The sequence below is a fragment of the Cotesia glomerata genome, linkage group LG7 (assembly GCF_020080835.1).
Source record: "Cotesia glomerata isolate CgM1 linkage group LG7, MPM_Cglom_v2.3, whole genome shotgun sequence".
Classification (NCBI taxonomy): domain Eukaryota; kingdom Metazoa; phylum Arthropoda; class Insecta; order Hymenoptera; family Braconidae; genus Cotesia; species Cotesia glomerata.
The window spans coordinates 23,778,479-23,804,398 of record NC_058164.1 but is presented as its reverse complement, the minus strand read 5'-3'; the positions used below and the strand labels follow the sequence as shown (position 1 = coordinate 23,804,398).

Genomic DNA, 25,920 nt, shown 5'->3' with positions numbered 1-25,920 from the left:
CCAGAGAAATTCAGCCAAACAGTTAAAAATTGTCAAATTTATTCATGAAGGGCTCTCATACCAAACCTTAGGAACTCCTTACGAAAGCCTACTGATACCGCTTGAATACTCATTATTTTTTTTAAATAACCGAAATTTTGTACAGGCTTCGGCGGAACTCTGAAAGATTTTCCAAGGAATTCCTCGGGTTTTCCCGAAAAATTCGGCTGACTTGTCAAAAATTGTCAAACTTATTCATGAAGGGCTCTCATCCCAAACCTTAGGAACTCCTTACGAAAGCCTACTGATACCACTTGAATACTCATTATTTTTTTAAAAAAACCGAAATTTTGTACAGACTCTGGCGGAACTCTGGAAGATTTAGATAAGATCTTATATATTTTAAGGTCTTATTTGAAACTTGTCTAGACAATATTTTTTTATGTTTTTCTTTTTTCACCATCAAAGCTATAATATTTTTTGATACTTCCAGATAATGATGACGAAGGTAGCAGTGATTCTGTAATGTCTGAAAACCGGAATTCTATTGTTTCTGAGGTTCAATCTTTTACTTGCTCCGAGAATGAATACTCACCTGATTCAGAGTGTGATTTTGCTGTTAGTGCAGAGGACAATCAGAGTCTTACGGACGATAATGATAACGAAGATTCTTGTGATAGTGAAGATCATTTTTTTAATTGTCAAAACAATTGTGATACTGAAGGTAGTAGTTCTGATTCTTCATGTAGCCAAAATAATTATGACGGTTGGTCCGAAAATGACGTTAGTGAATGGAATGACAGCTCTGAGGACTCAGTTGACGAAGAAAGTGAAAGTAGTGACAATTCATCGGATGATGACGAGCCAGGACCTTTTTTGGATAATGATCATCTAAATGACCCTCTCTATGAAAATGCTCCGCTTACTTTGGGTGAAAGTTTGCTATGCATTTTAACGTTTATGATTCGTCATAAAACTCCTAAGGTGATGTTGGCAGATTTATTATCCCTCATTTATGTTCACTGCAGAAAACCAAACTTCTGCATAAAAACTTTATACTTCTTTCAAAAGTTCTTCAAAAATCTTCGAACACCTATTAAGCGACACTTTTTTTGTTCTGTTTGTTTTTTGAAGCTCAACAATGAAAAAGGTTACTGTCGGCGATGCAAAAAGAAAAATGAAGTGAGTTACTTTATTCAAATCCCTCTCGTCTCGCAACTTTTTAATCTGTTTCGGCGTCCGAATTTTTATAATTTGTTGCAAAGTCGGTTCAATCGGCAAAAAAATGTGCGAAATAATTTGGAAGACATCTGGGATGGAGAAGTTTATCAGTCATTTTTCAGAAACAATGGATTTCTATCGTTTCCTTCAAACATTTCATTTACCTGGAATACTGATGGAATAGCTTTATTCAAGTCCTCCAAATTTAGTCTCTGGCCTTTTTATTTAACAATAAATGAACTGCCATTTCAACAACGGACAAAAAAAGAAAATTTACTGTTAGCTGGTCTTTGGTTTGGAGCTAAACCACAGCCAAATTTATTTTTAGACAGTTTTCGGGATGATCTAACAAAAATTTTTCAAGGTGTTTGGTGCAATGCTGCTGACTTGAATCGAAGAGTTAAAGTTAGAGGCATGATTATTTGCGGGACGTGTGATCTTCCCGCTAAAGCTGCCTTCTTGAATATGAAGGGACATCGAGGAGTTTTTGGATGTTGCCACTGCAAAATCAAAAGCAAAAATTTAAATAGAACACGCGTTTACCCCTATCAACGAAGGTTAAACCTTAGAACTACTGCGGAATCGATCAACGACGGGAAAGAAGCTTTTACCTCTTGCTCTGAAGTTAACGGAATAAAAGGTCCAACAGTTTTATCCCAAATAGTACGTGATGTTTATAATACTACTGTCGTTGATTCTATACACTGTGTGTACCAAGGAGTAACTAGAAAAGTATTCAGTTTATTATTTGATGCAGAGTACAGAAACTTTTCATTTTCACTTTACCAACACCGAGGTTGGGTTGATGAAAAAATCAAATTGATTTGTCCTCCATCATTTGTTTCACGTTTAACGAGATCGATTTTTGACTATAAATATTGGAAGGCATCTGAATGGAAACAGTGGTTATTATACTATTCGATTCCACTTTTGCATTCGATTATGAAAGAAGAGTACTTAGAACATCATAAGCACTTAGTACTTGCCATCAGTTACTTAAGTTATCCTTCTATCAGCAAAAAAATGATTACAATCGCAAGAACGTCTATAAAAATATATATTTCCCAGTTTGAGCGATTGTACGGATTAATCTACATGACCTGTAATTTACACTGTTTGATTCATCTTCCTGATGATGTGCGCAAATTTGGTCCGTTACCCTACACATCGTGTTTTTCATATGAAGACCTCAACGGAACTTTTAGACGATTTATTCAAGGAACTCGTTATACCCAATTACAAGTGTGTTCTACTCTATCAGTCTTCAATAATATTACACAACTCAAATCCGAATCACAACAAGAAAGTCGTGATGTGGCAGAGTATTGCAAAAAGTTAGAACTAACTCATTTAAGAAGACGCAAGCTTGTTCCGATTTTTGAAAAATGCTCCATTTTAGGAACTTTAAAAAGATGTGATGCGTCAATTCAACAAGTGAGAGCTTTAATAACTGAACGCTTACAAGAACCTTTTAAAGTTTTTACGTTTGCACGATTATTCAAAAAAAATATGGTCTATGACTCTGAACTTTATGAACGTGAAAAAAAAACTAATTCTTCCGTAGTAATTTACCGGAACAACAGAAATTATTGTATTGGTGTGATAACAAAATTTATAAAAATTTGTTTCTGTAATAATAATAATTGTGTTGTAAATTGTGAAAATAGTAGCTTTTATGCTATAATAAGACCATATCAAACAATAAGTTCTATGTTTCCGTATTGTGAAATCGAAAATTTTATAAATTTGTGTGTTGATTCATCCGAACCATTAACTGTAGTAGATATTAATAGCTTGATAACTGTATGTTTTGTAATAAGAAAAGCTACTGAGGACGATCTTGAGACAAATTTTGTAATCAGACCTATTAATACGTCTGAAATTGAATAATTTACAATAATTTATTTATGATATTGTTAATAGGGGAAGGAAATCTTATAGTTCGAGAATGATCATCAAATATAATACAAAAATAAAAATATTTATGATTATTTAAAACGGAAATTTCTTACTGTCAAGAATCATTGTTTCTTTTTTAAAACTGTACAAATTACAGCGTATCACCTTATTTAAGTAAATTTTCATTTATTCAAATTTACAGAGTATGAATCACGAGAATTCCATTTCGTATTGATCACATTAACACTGTTTTCCGAATTTATATAGGTAAGTATATAATTTCCTATCGCATTTCGGTTCATCGCATAAAATAAATTTTTTTTATCTCAAAATCACATGTATTCAAAGAAATTCCAAAATGAAATTATTCTCAAACAAACTTTCGAAAAATCTTTGCTCACGTTTAAAGTTATCAGTTCCAAAAATATTTTTCTTATAACCTGTCAGTAACATTTTTTTGTGTGAATTTATTTTCTGAAAGGAATTACTTCCTTATTTTACGTTTTAAATTATAATGAACTCATTACAATCTATCACTGAATTTTTTTCATCCATATTATATTTATGGTATCATCCGGATTTCATGCGAACTTCATCTGGAATTCATATTTGTGTCAAAATACGAATTCCACATGATCTCCAGCGGAAAACCAGCGGATCATCGGCGGATTACTGGCGGAAATCCGCAACTTTTTTACACGGGAATATTTAGCCAAAATTAAGAATTTTGATCTAGACTTTTCTTTTACGAGATGTTTCTAGGCGCAGACGCGAGTAAGGCGCAGGCGCGAGCTAAGCGCGAGCTAAGCGAAAGCGCCAATGTTGTTGTTTAGAGTACTCATAACGATCAATAGGTGACGCCACATATTTTATTTATCATTATTTAATAATTTTGAATTATAATCAACAATTTTGAATTATATCTTTATTTTATTCTATTTTTAAACAATATTAGTTTTTTCTAGTATTTTTTAACTTCGGAATATTATAATAATTTCTTGCCCGCTATAGCTGCAATAAAAGATATATTTTTGTTTAATTGTATACTTCTAGCGCGAGCGTAGGTATGCTCTACTCGCCTAAAAATTAAAACCACCGATTCCGTTGCGTAAAATTGGAGTTAAAATCCATAACATGTATGTATAGAATGAAAAACACCTTAACGGAAAGTTAAAAATTATACGCCCTTTTGGTTTTAGATCACTAAATTTTCAGTGTTCTAAAGCCAAAAGGGCGTATAACTTGAGACATACGCCCTTTTGGCTTTGGAAATTTTATTTTCATTTTTAGGCTTAGAACATGCTTACAAAACGATTGGCACCAAAAAAAAAAAAATTATACGCCCTTTTGGTTTTGCAAAGCCAAAAGGGCGTAGGTATAACTTTTTATACGCCCTTTTGGCATTAAGCACGCGATATATTAAACTTGATTAAAGAATTTTTTACTTGACAAAAATTATTACGACGAAATATATTATCTCTAAAAAAATTTTTTTTCAACAGGTTCTAATATCTGCGAAAATCTGTTATTTGATCGCACGAAAATCTTGGAAAATTACATAATAAAAGGAGGTCTGGTAGTAATAGGTGCTCCTATAAAAAAATATCGAATAGTTACTAAAAACGAAAAAAATATGTATCCATTCGCTTATTCATTGGATTTAAATCAAAGACGATTGCTAAAGCTCGTATCCGGATATTTGAACATATCAATTCATATAACCTCCACTGATAAAAAAACTCGTTTCACTGACGCGAGATTAATGTTGTTAAATCGCAGTTTAGATTTTTTTTTCGTTCCTACTGAAGCCAAGCCTGATGAATATTATACTGAATTTCATGTATCGTACCCATCAATATTCCTTTACGATAATATATTGACTCACAAACGTGGACTGGCGTCGCCTTTGGAGAAAATGTTCGAATTTTACGGATGGTTATCCATTATCTCCACTATTATTATCACTGCAATTGTATTCATCGTTATTTATCTATCAAACAGTGGAAAAAAATCCAGATTATCATTTTCAGTCTTCGAGTGTTTAAGATTACTAATAAACAATTCGACATACACGCGGAAGGACACCATTAAGATGCGAATATTTTTTTTTGTTATATTTATATATTTCCAAATAATGCAGGCAACTTTTTCCGGTCACCTTGCAGCTTTTTTGACCGAACCTGTGTACAGAAAAAATGTCAAGACTCTGGAAGACTTAAAGGATCCTTATTACACTAAAATTTACGCACGTAATGGAACCCAATCTTACATTACTGACCCGGTATTGGTGAACAAAACAGAATTCACCAATAAGTATACATGTTCAAAAGTATTGTCTGATAAATTTAAGGCTTGCATTGATTTGAGTTTTGTATTTCGTTACAAATATATGTACAACTTACACATTCCTGATAATTACCTGATGTTTCATTACGGCACGCATCCAATGCGATACAACTGGCCTCTAAAACATCGCGTTAATAATTTCATCTTGTCGTTACATCATGCAGGGGTAACAATCTTATGGGACAGGATTCTAATGGCAAATTTTAAATATACAACTAATCCAGTGGTATTAGATAGATAGATAGATAGATATATTATTTATTTGACCATGAGATCGTAATCCCTTGTGGCCATACATAAGAGAAAATTACATTTTTTTACATTGGTTTAATACATAGTATTAATTTTAGTACAAATATAGAATATAAATTTAAGTTACATTAAATTAAATTAATTTTAATCCGTTCAGATCAGAAACAACTACATAGTATCTTAATTAATCGATTCTAGACTATGAAAATAGTTGAATGCAGCGCTACGAAATTCATTAAAAGTATCAAGATTTGTAAGATTTGCTGGTAATGTGTTCCAAACGCGTATTGCTGATACTATAAATGACTTATCATAAAAAGCAAGATGGCTAGCTGGAAGCCTTAAATAATCTTGTCGTACATCTCCTCTGCGCAACATCAGTTGCAGAAAAATTAATTCATTACGGAATATCAGTTAGCCAGGTTTCCGAAATTGCAATAACATCAAAGGAATGCGTTCTAAAAAATTCTTTAAATTCGGCAAAGTGGCTATGTAGTGATTGCGCATTAAGGTGGCAAAGATGTAATTCCTTAGAAACTGTGGTAGATGTTGGCAAAACATTAGGCGACATTGGTGGTGAGGGAGCAATTAATTGTTATTGCACTAAGTCCTGCAGCGGACCTATTCCCACTGAAGGTCTCAGTTTAATAGGCGGCTTATCGTCTGCATATCTGACAAACACAAAAGCGTGAGCAATCCAAATATTTTTTGGGTGAATTCTTGGATATTTTAAACGAATCTCTTGCCGAAGCTTGTACAAGGTCGACGGATGCCTACGATGGAGATATATAGCCGCATCAGCATCAGGAGGCTTTATACTAGGCAACAGATCAGATATACGTTCCTAAACACATCCATCGACCTATTGTTATGGGGGATGTTATATTTGCATTTTATTTACTTGCCATTGGTCTTTTTTTTTCCATCGTTTGTTTTGTAGGAGAACATTTCATTCAATTGTTTTGTGAAAAAAATAAATACACGGAGAAAATTTTATAGTAGAGTTTGTTATCTAGTTATGTTAAAATCTATTAGCAGAATTCGATAGTAGTAAATATTATTTAAATAATTAAGTAAACCATCTGAATTGTAGTATTTACCATCCTGATGGTAACTACTACTATTATGATGGTAATCAGTAATAATAACTGTTATTATTTTAATTAGTTACTACTATTATAAAAATCGTAATTCCTTATATAACCTGATGGTTGTAGTTACCATCGATAATAATAATAACTACTATCTAAGCTAATAAAAAATGTTTAAAAAATTAAGAATCTGCGTTACCGTGGATGCATTTCTGAATAAACTAAAAGCAGCTGTAGTGCACAATAAATCGGGATTAAATTCGGATTGAAATTATATTTAAATTTTTATTTGTCTAAAAACAAGTTTCAAGGTCAAATTTTTGAAAAAAAATTTTAAATTTCCAAAAAAATCAAAATTTTTAATAAAATTCAAACTAAAAAAAAAAATTAAAATTTCAAAAAAAAAATTTTAAATCTTCAAAAAAATCAAATTTTCAAAAAAAAATTTTGAAGGGAATTTAAAATATTTTAATATTTCAAAGAAAAAGATGTACATTAGCTAAAATATGGATCTAAATAAAGGATTTAATTAAGTAAATTTACATTATTTTTTCTTTCAGAACTTTTACAATCTGAGATGGTTACAGTTACCATCCCGTGTAAAAAAAAAATTTCCTGAAAAGTTCCGGAATAGTTCCTGGTCCGGAACGTTCCTATGGTAAGACAATCCGGAATATCCCCGGAATACTTCTGCAATGTTCTCGAAATAGTTCTGGAACATCCGTGGAACACTTCCGGAACATTTCCGGAAAATCTCCGGCAGATTTATAGAACATCGCTGGAATACTTCCAGAATAAATTAGGAATACTTCCGGAACATCTCCGGTACATTCCTGGAATATTCCCGAAATACTTCTGGAACAAATCGGGAATAGTTACAAAATATATCGGGAATACATCGGGGATATGTTTAAAATATTCCTGGAAGAATCCTTGAATACTTCTGAAACATTTCCGGTAAACGTTTGGATTATGTTCCGGAAGTATTCCTAATTTATTCTCGAAGTATTCCAGCGATGTTTTATAAGTCTGTCGGAGATTTTCCGGAAATGTTCCGGAAGTGTTCCATGAATGATCCAGAACTATTTCGAGAACATTGCAAAAGTATTCCGGGGATGTTCCGGATTGTCTTATCATAGAAACATTCCGGACCAGGAACTATTCCGGAACTTTTCAGGAAACTTTTTTTTTACACGGGATCTTCGATTATAACGGTTATAATTTATAATAATTACAATTATTATTTTTGATAGTAATCGTTACCATTATTAATAGTAACTAATACAATTGTCAATGATACCACCTATTATTTTGTTACTAATTAATTTTATTACCATTTTAGATAGTAGGAGTTACTATTTTTGTATAGTAGGTAGTATAATTAATTTTTCTCCGTGTATTGAAAATATTCTGTATAATAGGATTGAAAAGAATTTTGATTTTGTTATCAATTTTATTTTAAGGTTAATACAAATTTTTATTAAATTAATAGTACGTTGAATGTAAATAATAAATATTTCTTTTCTGAATTCAAAAATAATCACTTGTGACACGTTTTAGTCATCATACCCATGGCGTTATAACGACAAGCATAGTGAGGACAGCAATTATCATGGCTTTCGCACTGAAAAATTTAAGTAAACTTTAATAAAATTTATTAGATTAATAAACATTTTTTTATTATAAATTGTAAGTAATATATTACGAGCAACCTTGCAGTCACTATGTGACTGCCGTGACTTTTGAACTATAAATAAATAAAATTTTGCTTTATTAAATAATGACTTTTATTAAATTGCAGTGTACTTTTTAAACTGTTGAAGTTTTTAAAGATATGAGCTTATCCCGATGTTATGCTCATAAAGAGCTTTAATTTGAGTACCCACATGCATTTTTATATATTTATCATATATACATATATATAATATATATAAATATATATGAAAAATTGATGTGGGTACTCAAATGAAAGCTCTTGATGAGTTTAACATCGGGATGAGCTTATATCTTTAAAAATATCAATAGTTCACAAGATATTTGTTAAATTGCACTGTACTTTCTTAACTATTAACGTTTTCAAAAATATAAGCTCATCCTGATGTTACACTCATCAAGAGCTTTCATTTGAGTACCCACATGCATTTATATATCGCGTTACAGGTACCATAAGGGCGTATAAAAATTATATGCCCTTATGGCACCCGGAAACCATAAGGGCGTATAAAATTTTTTTTTTGTATTTCTGCACGTTTCAGACAAAAATGAGTTGATTCTCAAAAAAAAATTTTTTTGATATGCTCTTATGGCTCCCGGGACCCACCTTGGATGCCATAAGGGCATATCAAAAAAATTTTTTTTTGGGAATCAACTCATTTTTGTCTGAAACGTGCAGAAATGCAAAAAAAATTTTCGCTTAACTAAAAATTTTCTTGGACTTAGAAAAAAAAACAGATTTTTTTTTATACGCCCTTATGGCATCCGAAGTGGGTCCCGGGAGCCATAAGGGCGTATAAAATATTTTTTTTTGCATTTCTGCACATTTCGGACGAAAATACATCGATTCCCGAAAAAAAAATTTTTTTGCTACGCCCTTATGGCATTCGAGGTGGGTCCCGGAAGCCATAAGGGCATATACATTTTTTTTTAGCATTTCTCCTCATTTCGGACAAAACTACGTCGATTCCCAAAAAAAAAATTTTCTATATGCCCTTATGGCTTTTCACCAGGACCTTTTGTCGGTATATGCCCTTATGGCATCTGAAATGCGATATATCTTTCATATTTACATATATATAAATATATAAATATATGAAAAATTTATGTTGGTACTCAAATGAAAGGTCTTGATGAGTGTAACATCCGACTGAGCTTATATCTTTAAAAATGTCAATAGTTCACAAGATACAAGGTCATTTCTTCATTATGTATCTAAAGATAGAGCATTTTCGAATGCCATAACTCCAAATTAAGACTTTTCCAACGATACCAAATTTAACCATATTAACCACAAAATTTTTCTATTTCTCTCAATAATATAGATAAATATTTATGATACTAATAATTCTGATTACTTACGTATCCATTAATTTTCGTGCAAATTTCAGCACTCTGAACCATTATTATTTGAAAAATGAGCCCCAAAAAAATACATCACAGTATTTTGAATATCTTCATTTTGATTTCAAACTAAAATAATCAGTATTATCGATTTTTTGTCAGACTAATTTAATAAATATTTATCATTCAAGACTTACCTTTTGCTTTAGTTTACTTTTGCGATCTACTACTAAGTCAAGCTTCACAACTGAATTTATAAACTTGTTAATTCGGCAAACCAAACATTCTAGTAATAACTTTTATATTTACAGTCACTGGTGACTGCTGATAAGAAGCAAACATCTCACAGTTATTAATAATTAAAATATTAGTAAACATAAATTCTTCATAATGTTTCGTTAAATAAACATAATATATGTTTCTTGCCACTTTTAGTAAATAGTCAAGTAATTAACATTGTTATTATTCTCTTACTCACACTTTTAAGATACTAATAAAGCTTATTGTAATTTTTATCTGTAGGAAAATAAAAAAAAAAATTTAGTTGATAAACAGTGATGTCATCTTAATAATCTAAATATTATTTTTTTAATACTGTTGTATTATAAATTAAACTGTTTATTTACTTTTTATTGGGTGGAATTTTTAATACTTTGTAGATTATTAAATTGTGAAGTTATAAACTTTAAAGAGTTGTGGAAGTAATAATTATATTAAATATTGCATAACTCAAACAATAATGACCTTAGACAAATTAAATAAATAAGATAAATGTACATAACATATTTTTTGTTTGGAAAGATCTACACGGAGAGAAAAAATATGGAAATTATTCCTATAATTTTAATGAAATGTTTTCCTATACCATTTTAGGAGGGATTACTTAAATTATGGGAATTGTACCCATAATTTTTGGGAGATATTACTATAATTATGGGAATGGTTCCTATAATTATAGGAACGATACCTATAATTATAACTTTAATATCGGCATGATTCCCATAATATATAGGAATGGTTCCCATAATATATAGGAATGGTTCCCATAATATATAGGAATGGTTCCCATAACACATAGGAATAGTTTCTATAATATTATAGGAACCATTCCTATATTATTATAGGAACCATTCCCATAATATTATACTGATGATGCCCAATAATATTGAGATATTTATCATTACAACTCAAGTTATTTGTGACTTCGATGACCACTTTGAAGCATTTGAAATTATTAATAATTTCGATAATTTTACTTGCTTCCCAATAATATCATTTGTGGATTTAATAACCAAAAAGTGGATTTAATACATATTCAACGTATCTTATTGTAAATAAATAATTTGTTTTAAAAATAAAATGAAATTGTAAAAATAAACAATGAATTTCCACATCTACTTTGCTTCTCTAATTGTATACCCGAGAAAAAATGTTTCTATATAATCATATATAATTGTATAAAATCATATATGACTATATATGATTATATATAGTCACATCACAGACCTTATTAAAAAAACAAAATTTTTCTATTTTTTATTTCACAAATTAAAATGGACTCTTGATAAAAAAACACTAAAAATAATATATCACACTTTGTTTGAAAGTATCATAAACTATGGTATAATTGCGTGGGGAGGATGTTATAAAAACGTATTAACTAAATTAGCTAGTATACAAAATAAACTAATTGATATAATTAAAGACAGAAATTATGAGAATCCCATACCAACAGTTAAAGATACTTTTATCATCGAGTCTATCTGCTACCATTTTAATACATGCAGAGAGTCTTATATAAACTATCAAGGCAAAACTAGAACTAAGCCAATAATCCAACCGAAAATTAACAAAAGCATAGCCTTTAAAAACTCATATGTGGTAGCGGTAAAAAATTATAATTTATTACCAAACATCCTTAAATCCTTACACCTCAATAAAAAATTAATAAGAAAAAAAATAATGAATTGGAAGACGGGTAAATATAATGAACTATGTTAGTATTGAATAAGTGCAATATAGAATGTAGTAACTCTTTTTTGCTATATTATGTACATTGATATAATATGATATCTACTATTTATATCTTTTATATAAGAAGTAAAAATTACTAAATTCTATAATCTTTTCTTTTCTCAGGAAATTGTTATCTTTAAATATATTTTTTTTTTTTTTTTGTCTGTCTATTTAGGGTGACAGGACATAATTATAAATATAATATACTTAAGTTAAAACTAAACCAGGCCTATGCACAGATGATTAATTTTCATCTCTATAGGTGCATACTATATATGTGTATTTTGAGTATTATATGTATGTATGAATGTATATTATCCTGGCAATAAATAAATAAAAAAAAAAAAAAAAAAATAAAATATGGAATCACATATACAATTATATATAATAATATATAATTATATATAATCATACATGATTATATATGGAATTGTATATGTGGTTATATATAATTATATATGACTATATATGGAGCAATATACAACCAAGCAAGATTATATAGTTCTATATATAATTATATATAGCCATACATGATTATATATGGAATTGTATATGTGGTTATATATAATCATATATAATTATATATGACTATATATGGAGCAATATATAACCAAGCAAGATTATATAGTTCCATACATAATTATATATAGCCAAACATGATTATATATGGAATTGTATATGAGGTCATATATAATCATATATAATTATATATGACTATATATGGAGCAATATACAGCCAAGCAAGATCATATATACTTCCATATATAATTATATATAGTTATATATAATCATCCATGATTATATATATATAATTTTGATATTCCTGCTGAATGGCATTTTTTTGCAACTGCCCATGGCAAAGGTCCGTGTGATGGAATTGGTGGTATCCTCAAACGACTTGCAGCAAGAGCAAGTCTCCAGCTTGCGGTAGATAAACAAATAACAACACCTATAGGACTTTACGAATGGACTTCTGATCCGGATAACTTGCCAAATATCATAGTCAAGTTTTCTCCAGAAGAAGACTATAATACAGCATTGAACGACTTGAATGACAGACTTACAAAAACGAAACCAATTGTAGGAACTCAACAACTACATTGTGTAATCCCCGACAAAAATGGTTGTTTGTATGTAAAAGAATTCTCAAACTCTAATGAACATAGAATTTGTAAAATATTGAAACGCCAGAGAGAACATTAATGATTAAATTATTATATTGTTTTTGTAAAATCATTAAAAATTAACAATATTAATTAATAAGCTTAGTATTTACTATCGTTTTATAAGCTTATAAATTAAGGATATTATACCACAAAACATTTAAATTACATTTATTTTATTATAGAAATAACTTAGAAAAAAAAAATTTTTTTCCATTTTTCAAAATTTGACAATTTTTTTTCAATTGAATAAAAAAAATTAAAAAAAAATCCGAGCCACTCCGAGATGGACGGGAAAAGTTGTCATATTAATTGAAGTTTTTTTTGAGAAAAAAAAAAAAAACTGTCGAACTTCCAAAAAATAACGGTTTTGGTCAAAAAAAGCCGATTATTTTGAAGAATTGATGATATTTAATTTTCTGATATATTTTTTCAAAAAGTTCATTTAAAAACAAAAATTTTAAAAAAAAAAAAGGTACCCAAAAGTCGATGCCTAAAAAAGTTATGGCTATTTGAAAATAAAAAAGCCGTTTTTTTGAAAAATTCATAACTTTTTTTGAGTTGGCCAAAAAAATTTGAAAAAATTCTCAAAAGTGTTTTTCAAAGGGTAGAAAAGAATGAAAATGTTTCAGCAAAATTTAAAGGGGTCGAGTTCAAAAGTGGTCGATTTGGCATGGAATATCCATGGGGTATTATATCCTTAATTTATAAGCTTATAAAACGATAGTAATTACTAAGATTCAAATTTGAACATATCAGTAATATCGATAATCTAGGGTATGACAATTATGGACTTATCTATAGTCAGTATACTAAAAAACTATACGCTAGTATGTTTCGATTCATAAGTAAGGCTGTCACGCTCATATCCAAACATAACCTGTTAACCTTTAGTGTGATGTAGTGAGAGATTTTTGTCATTCCATTTTTTAAATAAGAGAATTATTGTTATAGTTGATTTGACCTTGTTTGAAAAGATAATTATCTTACTTCTACTCATCTACAGTGATTGGAATAATTTCATCGAGACATAATGGCATCAAAAATATTTTTCGATCGTTGTTGTAATCCATTTGATTTAGAATCACATTTTAAAAAAAAAAGTTTACGTCCAGCGACTGACATCATGAAAGTCACGTTGGGATTAAGTGATAATTATTTATTATGCAGTTCGTGTCGAAACAAAGCTTTAAAATTGGTAAAGGAACAAACAAATACTAGTAATGATACTACCGTTGATGCAAGTGATCATGAAGATGATTCTAGTGATAACTAGTGATAACCCGTTGTCCTCATCATTCCGTAAGTTTTTTTTAAATTATTTATACATTACTTGAATGCATTTTTAGCAGCTATACGATTCATTGTTTTTTTTAAGGTTCCTTGTCGTTTAATAGTGAACCCAAAGATTCACAATCAAGCTCGGCATCCCAAGTTAGTGCTGCAACTCAATTACCCAGTATAAACGATGCATTGCGACTATTAAATCAATCGCCAATTCCTTCAAAAAAATTGAATGATTATCAATTTTTGAGTAATAAAATAAATCAGACGTCTGACAGCTTGAAAAAAATTTTGCTCTCAACTGCTGACGAAGGATCAATTGATGACGATGGTGAAAATTTTCGTTCATTAATTGAAAAGCTAGACGATAAATTCAATGATAAAGAAATTCCATATATGGAATTGTATATGAGGTCATATATAATCATATATGACTATATATGGAGCAATATACAGCCATCCAAGATTATATATAGTCTCATATATAATTATATATAAGTATATATGATTGATTATATATGCTTATATATAATTAACATATATAAAAATTTTTTCTTTGAAGAAAATTTTTTTTTTGGTAATCACAAAAAGTGTAAAATGATGTTTATAATTAAGTTTAAATAATTTGGAAATACAAAATTTGTTAAATTTCCTATGAGATGTTTTGGTCTGCTCTGCTACTACCTAATAGTAAAATCATTATTTATTTTATTATTTAAATAAGTGTTATATTATAATGAGATTCGGTAAAATAAATAAATTATGAATTATGACTACCCAAATATATTATAAAATCAATTTTTATATTATATTTATGATAAACCCATATGATACATTATGTAGATCATAGAATCAGTGTCATCTAAGACAGCAGCACAGCAGACAGAAACTTCAAGACGCACAGAGATCACCAAAGTTAAGCAGCATTGAGCAGGGTTAATAGTTGGATAGGTGACCGCTGGTGTTATAACCGTAAAATTATAGCTAGATTTTTTTTTTAAATTTTAATTGGTTACAGAGAATTGCGTAGGACCATATTAAATACTCTATCCATAAAATTAACCCAATAATTAATTAGATGTAATAAATATATAATTAAATATTGTTACATATAATTATACATTATTATATATGATTATATTTGGCCATTTTTCATATATAATCATATATAACCAATTTATATATAATTATATATAAATATTTTTTCTCGGGTAGTGAGAAAATATCCCTTTTATTAGAGAAACTTTAGAATTGCTACAATATTTTTCAATATTATTTAACACAATAATAACTGAGTTGGAATAAACAATTTAAGATTAAGTACACACGTGAATAAAAATTATGAAAAAGAAATCTTTTCACTCAAGTGAAAGATCAATTTTTATTTACAAAAAAAATTATTAGAAAAAAAATATATAATAACTACTTTATATTTTTGATGTGATTGCTTCATTATTATGAACATAAACATTTTTCTATTATTATGTGCGTCATTCCCATAATATTATGGGGACTATTCCTATAATATTATAGGAACCATTCCTTTAATAATATAGGGACCATTCCTATAATATTATAGGAACCATTCCCATAATATATTGAAGCTAATCCATTATTGTATAGGAATGTTGCCAATAAACTATGGGTATGGTTCCCATAATGAGCATAGGATTGGTACCTATAATGATCATTTTATTATAGGAACCATTCCCATAATTTATGAAAAGGTTCCTATAAATTTCTCTCCGTGTACGGAGAAAAAGCGAAAAAAGTGAAAATTATGATACTGATAAAATGTACACGGGTGATTCTGTGTAAGGATATTTTTTGCTGTCCCAGGCATTTTTTTATTAGAAAAACTGTTATTTTGTTACTAAAAGAAATTTATTACGAAAGTAAAAAAAAATTTCTATTTGGAGCATTGAAAACTAAAATGAAATAAATTTTGGTTTTTTTGCTATAAATTCGTAAACCACCGAAATAACAGTCTCCTGGGCTGTCCCATTCCCAAAATTGAAACTTTAAGATTAAATTTTAAGTTATTCGTCCATAATATATAATTTGGTCCATAATGTTTATAAACTTAATTAGTTAACTAACAATCTTCTTCGATAAAAAGTACCGAAAATTAATTTGTTTCATTGAATTCATTAAACCAAAGTTTGTCCCAGGCATTTTAAGAACAGTCCCCTGCCAGAAGTTCAAAGCCAAAAAAAAATCCAGCGTGTTATTTTACCTTTTGTAAGGTTTATAAGGATTTAACTAGCCTTGAGTTAATAATTATAGGGCTGTTAGCGCTTTATCGCCATTTTATTTAGTGTCAAAGCACCGTTTGTGCTGGAAATATGTGTCTGGGCCACTTGAAAACTCAGTCCCCTGGCAACTATTTTTTATTTATAATTTATTTATAAAATTGAATCTATAAGTCTTAATATTATTCTAATTAATGTAAACATTCATTGAGAACTTGAAAAGTTGAATGCATTGAAATAGTTTGCTTGATTTTTCTCAATTTGATAAAAAAAAAAAAACAGTCCCCTGTGATGTTATATGGCAAAAGACACACAAATATCGGAAAAACAAAAATTAATTTGGCTGTTTATTTATTATGATTAAGCTGATAGTTTTGTAGCCCTTGTTAATTTTTTTTCTAATAAAATCAAAAATAATTTGGTCGGACAATTTTGTACAGATTTAAGACGTCCTTACAGAGAATCACCCTTATAAAAATATAATTATTTTGATTTATAATTGAAAAAACTTACAGAAACCAAATACTGTATCATTTAATAATTATAATATGCGCATATTACTCATAATAAATCTATGGATTTTGTATAACAATTCGAAAAGTATGCTCAAGTACTGGTCTCATTTTTATAAGTGTTCAAGTACTGGGTACTTTACCTTATACGGAGAGAAATTTATAGGAACCTTTCCAAAAATTATATGAATGGTTCCTATATTATTAAAGAAATGGTTCTTATAATGTTTATTTTAACATAATAAAAGCAAAAAAGGTCGAAGTAATAAAAGATTTTATCACTACCCGTGAATAGATTGATGAAATTAAAGATAATCAAGCTTTATTGAATAAATAGGCGCTTTGTTAAGGCATTTATTATTCTTTTACTACTAAAGTAATATCGTACCGGTGTAAAAGAACTTCATTCGTGATAAAACTTTGAGCGCATCACCATGGAGTACTTGATACCATTTCTTCTGAGTAAGTACCAGTACTAACCACCGCTATATTAAAAATAAAAATCTACTGAAAAAAAAAAAATTTTTTTTGACTGGAGTGTAAATTTTCTTGGCTCAAGAAAATATTAAGGAAAATTGAAAATTTCTTCAATGAAATCGAAGTTTCTTTAACCAAGAAATTTTCTTCGTGCTTAAAAATAACTTCTGTCTTCCTCAAAATTTTCTTACACGGAAAAAAATAAATAGTAAATGCAACATCATGCAGTCTTGGTAAATAAATATGATGAAATCATGTTGCAGCCACATGATTTGTCATGTTTCGGCTACATGACAATCATGTTGCGGTAGCATGAGAAAAATCATGTGACAGCAACATGATTTGACATGTTTCGGCTACATGACAATCATGTTGTGGTAGCATGAGAAAAATCATGTGGCAGTAACATGATTTTCATGTTTCGGCTATATGACAATCATGTTGCGGTAGCATGAGAAAAATTATGTGGCAGCAACATAATTTTCATGTAGCCTTAATAGCACAAAATTAAGCTGCAACAACTAAATATTTATGCTTCAGAAACATTTTTTATTATAAAGTAACTAGGTTTTTTAGGATTTATATTATTGCAGATGAAAATAAGAGTAAACTATCGAATTATAAAATTTGTGAACGATATCTTTGTTTATTTAAATTATATACAATTTTAATTGCCAATAGCTTTGGCTTGTGATAAAGTAATTAAATTATGATTAATTGTTATTATTTTCAAATTAAGTGTCTTGTTGCAACATAATTCAAGCCAATTTTTTATCGATAGACAAGGTACAATTGGAGGTAAAAGATTAAGGTTCCTTACAATTAGCGTGACTATTTATTTTTACATTCCACGCATTATAACGACGATCAAATGCTATCGATGTTATACCATACATGACAAGAAAAGCGTCGTTAGCTATCGCATCTGCAATATTATAAATCCGAAAAAATCTAGTTGCTGATAATAAATAATTTTTCTGAACTATAAACATTTAGTTGTTGCAGCTTAATTTTATGCTATTAAGGCTACATGAAAATCATGTTGCTGCCACATGATTTTTATCATGCTACTGCAACATGATTGTCATGTAGCCGAAACATGACAAATCATGTTGCTGCCACATGATTTTTCTCATGCTACTGCAACATGATTGTCATGTAGCCGAAACATGACAAATCATGTTGCTGCCACATTATTTTTATCATACTACTGCAACATGCTTGTCATGTAGCCGAAACATGACAAATCATGTTGCTGCCACATGATTTTTCTCATGCTACCGTAACATGATTGTCATGTAGCCGAAACATGACAAATCATGTGGCTACATGATTTCATCATGTTCATTTACCAAGATTGCATTTACTATTTATTTTTTTCCGTGTAGTGTAAGAAATTTATTTTCTGTGTAGCGGTTTTTATAACCTAGTTTTTTTCAGCGGCTCAGTATGCAGTTAACGACCTGAGCACCTACTACATGCCGGAGTACCAATTCAAGTTCACCAAGAGCTGGGAAAGAACGTTCGAAAATGGAACTATCGGGCACGGGAACGTAGTGACAGTTTTAAGATGCCAAAATTCCTCGATGACAAGCATCATCTGTGCAGTGAAAAATTGTCAATTGAGAACCTACACGGAAGTTCCCGACGGCACTACAAAACCGGAAAACCCAAAGTACGTTCAGGACATGGGAGAAAACAACGAACTGGGTCGGCCATTTGAGATTGTCTTTGATCAAAATGGCGTCAAGCAACTGGTGACGGATCGCCGAACTACAGAAGTTACCCACGGATCTTGGTGGGAGATCGCGAACCGCTTCAACGTTCTGTGGGTGAAAAACCTCGAATTAGACGATCACTTGATCTCTAAGTCGGAAAGTACTATTTACGGAAAGTGCCTCGCGACGATCAAAGCAAAGGAAGATAAGCTGAGAGATTATTTTGGGAAATCAGACGGGTTCAAGATTGATATCGAAAAGGGGTTTCAAGGAATGCAGTTCTTATACGAGAAAACACGAGATACTAGCTCATGCGAGGAAAGAATAAAAGTCCTAGGAAGTCGTAGTAACTTCTTCGTGGTTGCTTTACTGGAAGTTGCTAAGTCGAGGGTTATTTTGTCAGAGACTGAGTTTTTTTCTATGTATGAAGATCAAGTGACTTATTTGTTAATGGGAAAAACTAAGATAGTAAACCATCATAAAATGAACATGGTTCTTACTGGAATTGAACAGGCTGTAGATAAAATTACGCCTGTTAAAAATCCTGCTATTAAATTGTTTAAACCTGAGTGAAATTCATGCAGAAAAAAAAATTTACTTTAATCAAAGAAATGATTTTGAAGAAATTTTTCTTGGTTTAAGGGGTTAGGGGTAGTCAGAATTTTTCAGTTATTCGACAAATAACAAAAGGCGCTCAAGTACTCCAGAACGCTATAGAGCAGATAGCTCTCGAGAGTGTAAAATTTTAAATGCGTTTTTCTCAAAACTATGTTTTCTGAGCTGGTGATTACTGTAACTCGAAAGTAGGGATGGGCGATATACATCGATGTTTCGACTATCGTTGTTTTTTCCGGGAAACATCGATTTTTTTTGGAATCGAAACATCGATGGTCGATGTAGAATAATGAACCATCGACATCGAAATAAATTTCTACTAGAAATTTTTTAGCGCGCGCTAAAAATTTAAAAAAAAATCGTAAAAATTACAGTTATAAATATGGGAAAAAAATATATTAAACACAATTGTTAATGACTTGCAAGAGCATTTTCATAGCTGGAATATGATCTTAGAATTCAAAAATAACGAAATGTCCATATTTTCGAATTTCAGACTGTCGTTCGATTGTATCGAATTTTTTTAATCTTTAAATGACCTACACAGGTTTAATAGATTTTTTCTCTTATTTATAACTTTAATTTTCCCGATTTTTTTAGTTTTTGAGATTTTTTTGAATTTTAATCATACTCAATCTGAATCCAAAAAATTTTTTTATTCTGATAATTTCGATATTTCATTATTTATTGTCATTTTTTTTTAGTTTTTTGCTATTTTTTCAAATTTTGACGGCTTAACGAGCTAATTAACGTTCAAATTCAGATTCAGTGAATTGAAATATATAAAAATCATGCTTGATCTAGGTCCACAAAATTTTATTCATCGCTGTGGCTGCAGTTTTTCGCAATTTTTTTCCTTATTTAGGGTTTTTTGGATTTTAATCAAAATTTTGAGGGTGTACGGGCGAAAATAATTAAAAATTATTTCTTTTTACGCCAAATTTGGTTATAAGTATAATTTTTTCGAATTTTCGCGCGCATTTTCAACATCGATGTCTACAATCGATGTTTCGATGTTTTTGTCAAAACATCGATGGTTCGATGGTGAAAAATTTCGAAAGTCGATAGTCCGATGTCGATTTTTTTTGCTAACATCGCCCATCCCTACTCGAAAGCCGCTTATTAGATTTCAATCAAATTTATACAGCTTTTGAAAAATATAAAAAACTAGTGCCTGATCGAGGGATTTTTTTTTTCAAAAATTTCGATTTTTTATAAACAATTAACTGTTGGTTTCTTTCTGAAAATCTAGAGAAAAATTTCTTGAGGCCGCCATTTTGTTAATTTAAAAAAAAAAAAAAAAAACTTTAATCAGGCACTAAGGTAAAAGACCCCTTTAGTGGCACTTTAATTGATTTTGCTATTTATATAATCAATTTAATAATTAGTTTCTATTATGATTATTTTATTCCTAATCTTTAAGACTTCTAGATCACAGAAATGTTTAATTTTGATTTCAAAGAAAATCTTTTTAGTAAAAAAAAATTAGGAAAATGGTTGACCCTGAAGGCCATCCCTGCAACTTCCCGCTAATTCCATACTTAGGCGCTTAAAATTGCACCAATGATGTTTTTGAGCTCTTCAAGCTTAAAAATACAATTTATGGGTTATTTTGAGCTCTCCGAGCTCAAAGAGATTGCTTTCCTATGCTTTTGAGCTCTTCGAGCTCAAAAGTCTGATAGAGATTTGATAAGACACTATTTTTGGAATTTTTAAACCACAATAACTTTTGAATGAATAAACCGATTTTCACGCGGTTGGCAGCATTCGACGCAGTTTTTCAAGCCTCACAAAAAATCTTAAATTTTGAATTGATCGCGCTAGGAATTTCGGAGTTATTCCGAAAAAACACTTTTTTCGGTTATCTTTCGTTCACGATATCTTTCGAACGAATCAACCGATTTTGACCGGACTGGTGGCGATCGACGTGGTTTTTCGAGGTTAAAAGCTGATTAGTTTTTGGAATTGAACCATAAAGCCGTTTAAAAGTTATTCCAAAAAAAACACATTTGAAAAAAAATTTTTTTTCAGTTTTTTGAAGATTTCTCAAAATCTATTGATCTGAATCGGTCCAAATAGTTTTCAAAATCTAAGTTTGGTCAAGCCCTTTCGAATGGCACCAACCACGATGAAATCGGTCAAGCCGTTCAAAAATTATAAGCGGTTCACATACTTTCACACACACATACATACAGACACCGTGACAACCTCACGGGGATAGTCAGGGAAGCTTCCTGTGACCTTCAAACGTCGAGATCTAATGAAAACTCGATTTTTGCAAAACGGGGTGAAAACCATAACTTTCCGATTTTTGAAAATCTTCGATTTTCTTAGCGGGAAGTTAAAAATTAGGAAAACGGTTGACCCTAGAGGCCATCCCTGCAACTTCCCGCTAATTCCGTTAATACCTGGCCGCTTTTTTGAGCTCTTCGAGCTCAAAAAGATACCTTTTCTATGCTTTTGAGCTCTTTGAGCTCAAAAGTCTGATAGAAGTTTCATAGAACACTATTTTTTGAATGTTCATACCGCAATAACTTTAGAATGAATGAACCGATTTTTACGCGGTTGGCGGCATTCTACGTAGTTTTTTAAGCCTTATAAATAATTTCTAAGTTTCAATTAGTCAAACTAGAAATTTCGGAGTAACTCTGAAAAAACACTTTTTTCGGTTTTCGTTCGTTCACGATATATCTCGAACGAATCAACCGATTTTGACCGGATTGGCGGCGATCGACGTGGTTTTTCAAGGTTGAGAGCTGGTTTGTTTTTGAAATCGATCGGTTGAGCCGTTTAAAAGTTATCCCAAAAAAACCACATCAAAGGCGCTCTAACTTTTTTATATAGTAAATCTGTTTACTTTCATAAGCGTTGTGTCTGTGCAGTTATAATCTCAATACGAGTCTTTTAAAAGTGATCAAGAATATATTTTTGCTTAAATAATTTTAAATTCAATTATTGTTAACTTTATAATTCTTTTTCTAATATATGTGTTTGTAAATAATACTTTTATGTTTATAATATATTTTTTGAAAAATTTTACGCATACGAGTTAGATCCGCCACTAAAGGGGTCAGTGGTATGTCACTAATTGGATCAGGGGATTCTTTGATTATTTGCCCTGCCATTAATGGCGTCATTTGAATAATGGATTTTAAATAATGGTAAATTTGGAAAAATTAAAATTTTTGAAATTAATTATGTAAGTTTAAACATTAATGAAGGCATTAAGTAAAAGAAAATTCAATATTTTTACTTTAACTATGATAAAAAAATCATTCTGTTAACCCCCTTCCTTATAGTGCCACTAATGGGGTCTTTTACCTTAGATTATCTATTAACAAAACTATTTTTTACTGTCCAATTGATTTTCGATGAATCTTCAAGGATTTATGATGGTCATCGCAAGGACCTTTTGTTAGAACTGAGTCAATACTAACAGCCATAACTTTTTAAATTATCAATTTTTTTTTTTTTTTTTTTTTTTTCAAACTTTTGTGAAGTCAAGTCAAAACATTGTGTAATGATGCCATATTATTACTTTTATAAAGTAAAATGATTTACTAGCAAAAAAAAATTATTGAAAATTCTCATTTTTTAAATGTCTCTGGCTACTTCTAACCCCTTAAGTGAATTTAATTCAAGAATTTTGTCTTGACTCAAGATAATGAAACTCTTCAAAATTATTTTCTTGGTTCAAAAATTTTTCTCTCGATTCAAATTAATTTTTTTTTTCAGTGTAATATTTTTATTTACACTGATTGGATTTAACTATTAATAATTTCATTTATTTGAAGACAATTATTTAATTTATTAAATTTTAATAAATATTTTTTAACATTCAATAAATATTTATTTGGGAGGAAAGTATATTTATTAATAGTTAATAAGTATTTATTAACAGTTAACAAATATTTATTAACAGTTAATAAATATTTTTTTGAGTGAATTTGTTTCGCTTGCAATGTCATATGATATGAAGATTGCTTGTAAATAAAAATTATTTGCATTAACTATATTACATTATAATAAAGTTTATTGTAAAATACCAAATTCTATCACAGCTCATAATTATCTTTTATATTTTTAAACATTAAAAAGGTTAATTTATTTAGTGAATTTAATTACTATTATGTATTCCAGCTATAGGGTTATAAAGAGTAAAAAAAAATTGCTATTTTTGCTTTTTATTTTAAATAAATATTATTTAACAGTTAACAAATATTCATTAACCATTAATAAATATTTATTAACAGTTAATAAATTGCACTTAATAAATTACTTATTAACTGTTAATAAATATTTGTTAACTGTTAACAAATATTTATTTACATTTAATAAATAATTCATAAACTATTAATAAATATTTATTAAATCCTATGATGTTAAAAAATCATTTATTAACTCTGTAAAGAATCTAAATAAATAATAGTTTAGAAAAACTAAAAACACGCTTTACATAGAAAACCAAACTGAAAAATAGAAAATAAATTTTAATAAATTTAAATTAAGAATAGTGTTAAAAATTTCAATAAATATAAATTAATAATAGTGTAAATAAAAAAAATGTATTTTATTTTTAAAAAAGCGTGGAGTGCTTTTTAAGATATTATCAAAATGATAATCACTCTACTTATATCTGTCAATAAAATATTTATAACTATTGACACCATGCACCCCACGCTTTTTTTAAAATAAAATACATTTTTTTTATTTACACTAAGGTAAAGTACCCAGTAGTTGAACACTTCGAAAAATGGGACCAGTAGTTGAACAGACTTTTAGAATCATTTTTATAAAAAATCTATACATATATTATGAGTAATATGGGCAAGTTATAATTATTTAATGATACAGTAATTGATTTCTGTAAGTTTTTTTAATTATAAATCAAAAAAATTATATTTTTTTTAACTTTAAAGTTGACATGTTGAGAATAGCCGATAGATGCTACTTTTTTTATGAAAAGTGTACTAAACGGTAAACCGAACAATCATTAAAAAAACTGTATACCATCATTTTAAGTAAAAAAAATTTCACCACCCAACAAAATAGTCTTTTCTAAATAATATATATTTTTTGCAAATAGATAAACTATTATTTTTATATTAAATTTAAGCGTTCAACTATACCTCCCAATGCTCAAAGCGGTACCCAAAACTTGAACAAGGTGGTCCTTATCATACAAAAATTATATTTATAATATATAAATAAAAGTATTTATGATTTTCAATTCAGTTAACAGTTCATTTTTTGTGTTGTTTGTAGTTCATAATAATAAAAAATACAATTATAAAAATTAAATACAAATGTTTCTCATTTTTAAATTATCATATTAAGTATTCACAGTATTATTTTTAATATTATTTAATAATATGTTATGATTCCTTTGATATTTCAATAAAACATTGAAAATTTTTGGTGTGCCCATTGCCATATATTTTATTCGTTCAACTACTGCTCCCCGAGTGTTCAACTACTGCGGCTCGTCAGAATTGATTGTTCAACTACTACTCCTTTCATAGCCTATCTTAAAAACGTTGTCAAAAAATAAATATTTAATTGTCTGCGTTTTTTTGCGCTTAAATCAATTCAAAATTGTTTATATTTTCATAAAAATCACTAATTTGAACTAATAATTACATCATTATATATAAAAAATAGGGTCAAATACGTTTTACTTTGAAACCTGTTCAACTACTGGGTACTTTACCTTATTATTAATTTATATTTATTGAAATTTTTAACACTATTCTTAATTTAAATTTATTTTCTATTTTTTAGTTTGGTTTTCTATAAAAAGCGTGTTTTTAGTTTTTTTAAACTATTATTTATTTTTTACTTTTTAGTTTTTTTTTAAACTATTATTTGTTAATTATCAAAAATATTCAGGCGCGCAAATTACCCACGGAGAGTTACATACTGACATACAAGTGAAGCTAATATAAAGCGTGTAAAAACAAAATTATTTTTTTACTTTAAATCAAAATTTATACATTCAAAAATATATGTAGAAAATTTTAGATCAAAATTTTGAAAAT

General features: G+C 29.2%; 1 protein-coding gene and 1 long non-coding RNA gene across 2 annotated transcripts; one reads left to right on the top strand and one right to left on the bottom strand.

Moving 5' to 3' along the window:
- Positions 1–8,247: 8,247 nt before the first annotated feature.
- Positions 8,248–10,366, bottom strand: LOC123269559. Its single transcript, XR_006510451.1, has 3 exons — positions 10,043–10,366; positions 9,864–9,974; positions 8,248–8,412 (listed from the first exon to the last, which is right to left on the bottom strand). It is a non-coding gene; the product is annotated as an uncharacterized LOC123269559 (long non-coding RNA).
- Positions 10,367–17,390: 7,024 nt separating this feature from the next.
- LOC123269308 lies at positions 17,391–20,467 on the top strand. The gene is made up of 2 exons (XM_044734915.1): positions 17,391–17,534; positions 18,990–20,467. Exons 1-2 carry the CDS (start codon positions 17,507–17,509, stop codon positions 19,838–19,840), a joined length of 879 nt encoding a protein of 292 aa, XP_044590850.1. The 5' UTR covers positions 17,391–17,506; the 3' UTR covers positions 19,841–20,467.
- The last annotated feature ends 5,453 nt before the right edge of the window (positions 20,468–25,920 follow it).